This window comes from Salvia hispanica, chromosome 1 (assembly GCF_029641045.1).
Source record: "Salvia hispanica isolate PSC_SH4W2 chromosome 1, Shi_PSC_v1, whole genome shotgun sequence".
NCBI lineage: Eukaryota > Viridiplantae > Streptophyta > Magnoliopsida > Lamiales > Lamiaceae > Salvia > Salvia hispanica.
In genome coordinates, this window is record NC_142692.1 from 10,030,336 (window position 1) to 10,036,946 (window position 6,611).

Consider the following 6,611-nt stretch of genomic DNA (forward strand, 5'->3'; position numbering starts at 1 on the left):
CTGAAAAATTAAGATTATTTTAAGTAGTCAATATTTGGACTATTGTTGCTAGTAATAAATTTTGGCTTTTTTTATTACTCCATTTCCATTTCTTATTAGTAAGTTGATTGTAAAATTTAATTTTCCAATGACTTTTCTTAGTTCTTGTAAATATTCCTATCAATCTATTTCTTGGTATAGACTGAATATTAATAATTTGTGAAAGCCTACTAAAATGAAGTAGGTAGACTTGTGTTGTTTCATTATTTTGATATTGTTTGATAAACTAGTGATAGTTCGGAGTAAATTTGAGTATTGAGTTTATTTTATAATGGCGCTCTAATAGTATTAAGTTAGTAATCACCATCCTTGTTTAAAGGGTAAATTACTAAATTATAAAGGTGAAGATGTAGAGGAGATAGAATAAAAGTACTAGATATAAGAGCATCTCCAATGCCGGCTAGCCGATTCGCGTCGCTAGCCGGTCGGCTAGCCGAACCATTGCAGTAGGTCAGCCCGAAATCGGTGAAAAAAGCGGCGTGGGCTAGCCGATCGCCTCGCGATGGCCGCCATTGTGGCGACCCGATCGGCCAACGTCCTTTTTCGATTTTTTTTTAAAACCTATATAAACGCGATTTTAGTTTCATTTTCATTTGCATCACTTGTTTTAACGAGTTTTCTCTCTCTCTAAATTTCTGTACAAGAGCATCATCGAGCGATGAGTAACGCGGGTGATAGCAGTGGTGGGGATGCTGAGGAGTACGAACGGAGGATGAACGAGGCTATGGAGGCCTACATGAACCGCGAGATGGAACGGTACATGCGTAGGGTGGAACAGCAGGCGATACCTCGCCCTCCACGGGTTGTCCACCGCCGAGCAGTGATTGATCGGGATCACGTAGCCACACATCAGCGGCTATATGACGACTACTTTTCAGAGAAACCGCGGTTTCCCGCAAACATGTTCAGGCGGCGTTTAAGAATGCGCAGGGAGTTGTTTATGCGTATCGTTGACACTTTGGAGCGTCGATATATGTATTTCCGCTTCAGGCACGATGCGGTTGGCAGACCCGGCACACCCCTATTCAAAAGTGCACGACAGCAATCAGGCAGTTGGCCTACGGAGGCGCGGCAGACATGTGGGATGAGTACCTCCACATCGGTGAGACGACTGCTCTGGAATGTCTGAAGTTTTTCTGTCAGAGCGTGATAAACATTTTCGGTGAGGAGTACCTTCGAAGCCCTACTCCCCAAGATTGTCAGAATTTGATGCAGATGCACGGGGAGCAGCATGGGTTCCCCGGGATGTTAGGCAGCATAGATTGTATCCATTGGGAGTGGAAGATCTGTCCGACTGCCTGGAAGTCAAAGAATCCCACGATGATCCTCGAGGCCATAGCTGATTACCGGCCGTGGATCTGGCATGCGTATTTTGGGGTAGCCGGGTCGAACAACGACCTCAACGTCCTCAACTCGTCGCCCCTTTGCAACGAGAAGTGTTAGGGCATTGGTCCGGCCGTCTCATTTGTGGCCAACGGCAACCGGCATGATATGGGCTACTACTTGGCGGATGAGATATACCCTAGGTGGCCTGTCTTTGTGAAGACGATCAGGCACACAAGTGATGAAAGGAAGGCCTACTTTGCGTAACGGCAGGAGTCGGCGCGCAAGGACGTGGAGCGTGCATTTGGCGAGCTCCAGTCTCGATGGGCGGCAATTAAGGGTCCAACGCATTTGTGGGATGTCAAATGCGTTTCCCAAATAATGTACGCCTGCATTATCATGCACAACATGATCGTCGAAGACGAAGGCGTACAACTGACTAGTTGGGCCAATGACGATGAAGCCGGTCCAAGCCACAGAACGGCCACCCCTAGTGTACGACGTGGGGTACCTCTTGATGAAGTCGGCCGCCTCAAGGAATATGCCGACATGCGCCAAGTGGATGCTCATATTCAACTCCAAAAGGATATAATTGAAGAGTTGTGGGCACGGAGGACTGCACGGTGATAGTTTTTTTTCTTTATAATGTTATTTTTTTCTATCTATGTACCTTTTTTAATGCAATTAATGAATTTTTTTGTATATGTCTCGTAAATTTAATTCCATAATTTAATCGTAATTTTAATTCCGTAAATGTAGTATTTTTTTAATTATTTTTATTGCGGCCGGTCTATGGCTGACCTAAATCTGATGTGGAAGGTGGATTTGTAGTGCTGCTGACGTGGCAGGGAGAGAGAATGGTTGACCTATAATTGGCCTATTTGCATTGTGGATGCTCTAATCGGAAAGAAAATTAATTTTGAGAGCATACTATCCACGAGATCTCACATGAGCCTCCTGTGTCTGCAAGTTCTAGATGATATTGAATTCTTTCCTTTTTCTAGTACTCCGTATCACTATCTTTTACTAGTTTCTTGTTTTAAATTTTGCCCTTAAATTCTAGAGGAATATTCGAGTACTATTAAACAGTAAACACCTCAATAAAAATAGTTGGGGTTGACCCACCAACCCGGAAAAGAGAAATTAATAAAATTGTCCCCAATAATTTTTGTGATGATAGTAAGGACCCACTTAATTAAGAGACCAAACCGGAGTAAAACTTCCGGTGGTTGGATCCAGATTCCGACGTCGGAGTTCCCCTACTCAAATAATTAACTTGATGCCAAATGTGGGGTGTTCCCATGACTGTAGATTGATGATTGTAATATCAATAATACTTGAAGTTTTAGACTTACAGTGCTTTTTAGGGTGTTCTGAGGCCTGAGGATATTTATTCTTATAATTTTGTATCTTTGATGAAAATTTGTCAAGTTGTGATTTAATTTTGAGAATGTAGATATTGTTGGGCAAGTATGCGTGTCGAAAATGTTAAGGTAAATGTTTAAATAGTATAAATGTTTAAATAGTATTAATGTTACTTAAATGATATTTCAATATAATAGAATCAGATTAGACTCAGTCCAACTATTTAGTACTCTCTCCGTCCCACTTTCGGAGTTCTGGTTTACTATTTTTGGATGTCCCACTTTAGAAGTCCCGATTGAAATATTTCATAAATGGTATTAGGTCATGCATTCCACTCCACTCACATTTTATTATAAAACTAATAGTATAAAATAGTAGGACCCGCATTCTACTATATTTTTTCACCAACTTTCCTTTACATTTCTTAATACCTGTGCCGAACTCAACCGGGACTCCTAAAGTGGGACGGAAGGAGTACTTAGTATGTGTATTTAACTCTGGGAAGTTATTAGCTACCATCAATTTATAGAAACTTTTTGGTACCAAAGAAATATTCCAAAAAAGACAACCATACATTTTGAATCAATTGAATAAAAAGTTTGAAGGGATCAAGATTCATGATGGGGAAAACTCCAGAAGATGGAAAGTGTATCAGTCCTTACATAACTATTAATAATAATAATATTTGAACAACTGTAAGACCCTTAATTACAACATGCTATGAAATTCATATGGCAAATGGGTTTAATATGGCCAATTAATATTATTAATATACAAAATTCATATCATGCTATGGTAAATTCACTCCTCAAATTTCACCGAAACATGTTATGCAAGAAATGAATTTTCATAGACGTTGAGCTCATTTTTTTCTCTTTCTTAGCTTAGATATTATATGTACTTTCGTGTAAATATATTCCAAGTAAAATATGCAATATCCATCATAAAATGAATGATCACAATATTAGCATAATTCAATTTTATTTACTGTTAATAGGAATCCTCAATTTCTTTTTTCTTTGGTCAAAAGTAGATGTGAAGGTAAGCGCAGAAAATTGTGAAATTTGCTTTACTGATTCTATTTTATCTTGTAGTATTAGTGAAATACTAGCATATGATTTGAAAAAATAATACTCCCCCTCATCCGTTAATATTTGTCACTAATTTTCTTTTTAGTATGTCAACTAATATTTATCACACTTAATTTTTACTAATATTTTTTTATGATAAATAACTCGTTACGCTCACATTTTGATCACGGCTTTCCTGACAATTAGCACATATTAAAATTCTAAACACTCTATATACTCCATCCATCTAAAAATAAGCAAATTTGAGTTCTTTAACAAAATAAGTAAAGAAACCCATTGATGGCATTATAATTACATGACATTAATTTGATGAAAATTACAGTTATAGGCCAAGAGTACGTCTACCAAATACGTCACATCATAAAGAGAGATTAAATCGTGTTGAAGGTTACAAATAACATTATTTAATTACTTGAAAAATAATTACTTTTATTGTTACAGCACTTGCAGGCTGGGACCAAGAATATCCGATATAGTAAAAAGGATCTTATGTTTTTATACATAAGTAATTTAGAGCGGGTGCGGGCGATGTGTTTTATTGAGCATACATAAGAGGTTTAAAAATTAAAACAAATTATTGATGAAAAGAAAGCAAGGAATAGTAATTAGCTAGGGAGTGGGAAGGAAGGTGCCAATGTAGCCAAATCCGACGATTGTAAAAGTGATGACTTGAAGAAATAGGTAGACGAAATAGTTGTCTTTCCCATAGAGGAAATCGTAGCATCCACAGACGAATAGAAACATGGCAATTCCAAGCTCCTGCATGTGTATCCTCTCTCCCACCAGCTTCCCCAGACTTACAAAAGATCTCTTGCTCTTGCTCCCCTTGTTGTTCAGCTTATCACCCAGCTTCTCCGTCACCACCCACTCGTTCGCTGTCTTCGCCTCCAACAGCCCGATCACCGTCGCCTTGGTGCGGTGGAACGACATCACGTTCTCGAACAGCACCCAATAGAACAGCAGATGGAACGACCTCGGAGTTCCAACGGAGTTGAGAATGGTAATGATGGAGGGAAGGTAAATGGCTCCCCATTTGGGGACGTTCACTTGAGGCACCAAAACAGAGAGAGGCAGAATCACACAGTAGAAGAAGAATGTGAAGAAGTGGACGATCACCTTTCGCACCAAGAAGAAGCTGTACATCACATGCATCTTCTTGTACAAGCTTATTTTCTGCCATCCAAATATAATTTTGTTTACATAGATAGTCAATCACCATGAATAAATGAATACCAAATCAACCTTGTTTGTTGCGATTCTCATAACCGTTTTCCTAAACAGATTAGCCGGCCCACTAGACCACCGGTGCTGCTGCAACCTGAACGCTTTAAAAGTACTCGGAAGCTCGCTATATACCTACAACAACAACACACATCATTCATCTCTCACTCTCCTCTTTTAACTTAATTTATTATTGAAAATTTATTAGACCTGTAGATCACCAAGGTAGAGAAATTTCCAGCCTTTGAGACTCGCACGAACAGCAAGATCCATGTCCTCCACCGTTGTTCTGTCGTTCCATCCTCCCGCGTCGTTGATTGCTGCAATCCTCCAAATTCCACCAGTTCCTGTTGCATAACATATTTAATTTCTTAGCACAAAGACTAAAAACCATATTTAATTAAAAGCTTGAATTTGTTACCGTTGAACCCAAAAAAAGCATGAGTTGCTGAACCCGCTTCTTGCTCCACCATGAAATGATAATCAAATGACATTTCTTGCATTCTAGTCAGCAAGCACTCATCTGCATTAACTGCATGCATACCACTACAATTCTGTTAATTAAGTGTTCATTAATTAATAAGGAAAGAAATAATACTAACATTACCGAATCTCCAACGGGCTTGTACAAGTGCAAGCTCGGGATTGTGAATCAGAAAAGGGACAGATCGTCGCAGAAAATCCGGTTCGGGTCGGAAATCAGAGTCGAAGATGGCCACGTATTCGCATTCCTTGACGTAGTCGTGTTCCAATCCTTGCTTTAGCAATCCAGCCTTATACCCACCTTGCCTCTCTCTAATTTGGTATCTTATGTTAACCCCTTTGCTTCCCCACCTTAAACATTCCTTCTCAATCATGTCCTATCCGCCCATCAAAATCAATCATTACTACACTAATATTTATAATTTACATCTTTGATCATCAAGTAATACCTAAAAATAAAAGCTTATAAAGTCCAAAAATTGTTCAATCATATTCTTGTTAACATTAGTACTTACAAAAAGTCATGCATGATTAAAATTATATACCTTGATTAGTAAATCAGTGGAGTCATCAAGAACTTGAATGAGTAGCCTGTGAGAAGGCCACGAAAGATTAGACGCTGCACCAATTGAGATCTTGTAAACCTGTATATACAATAAAACAAACTCGATTAAACATATTTCATCAGGTGTAGCATCTAACGAAAACGAACCTCTTTTTCGTTGCACATGGGAATCTGAACAAGAACCATAGGGAAAGTGGCATTGGCGTCTTCGGAATCATCTTTGATGGCCTCCCATTTGTATCTGTTTTGAGGCTTCATCCCAAAAAGCTTGACCACAAGGATGACAGCGCCCATGTAAACCCGCTCGATGAAAACCATCGCAGACATGGCCAAGCAAATGTATACACAGATTGTTAGCAGCGGAACTATCATTAGCTCCCACACCACCCATATGTCTGAAGAATAAGATTCTGGTATCAAAATCTTTCCATAAATTTCACCCATTTTTATGCAGGGGAATGCTCTGTTTTCTGGTATCAAAACTTGTGGATGGTTTGTTAGTATGGTAAGCCGAGGGTGAAGAT

General features: G+C 39.2%; 1 protein-coding gene across 1 annotated transcript; it reads right to left on the minus strand.

The window, feature by feature from the left end:
* Positions 1-4,204: 4,204 nt before the first annotated feature.
* Positions 4,205-6,611, minus strand: LOC125223960 (glucomannan 4-beta-mannosyltransferase 2-like). The gene is made up of 7 exons (XM_048127284.2): positions 6,235-6,611; positions 6,068-6,166; positions 5,647-5,899; positions 5,461-5,571; positions 5,250-5,386; positions 5,061-5,174; positions 4,205-4,991 (listed from the first exon to the last, which is right to left on the minus strand). The coding sequence occupies exons 1-7, from the start codon at positions 6,529-6,531 to the stop codon at positions 4,428-4,430; spliced, it is 1,575 nt and encodes a 524-aa protein (XP_047983241.1). The 5' UTR covers positions 6,532-6,611; the 3' UTR covers positions 4,205-4,427.

Excerpts from the sequence above, each read along its gene's own strand:
- LOC125223960 (XM_048127284.2), bottom strand. The coding sequence starts at position 6,531 with ATGGGTGAAATTTATGGAAAGATTTTGATACCAGAATCTTATTCTTCA. Across the intron at positions 5,572-5,646 it reads ACAAGCCCGTTGGAGATTCG|TTAATGCAGATGAGTGCTTG; the intron begins GTAATGTTAGTA and ends GTATGCATGCAG. Across the intron at positions 5,175-5,249 it reads TCTACCTTGGTGATCTACAG|GTATATAGCGAGCTTCCGAG; the intron begins GTCTAATAAATT and ends TTGTTGTTGTAG.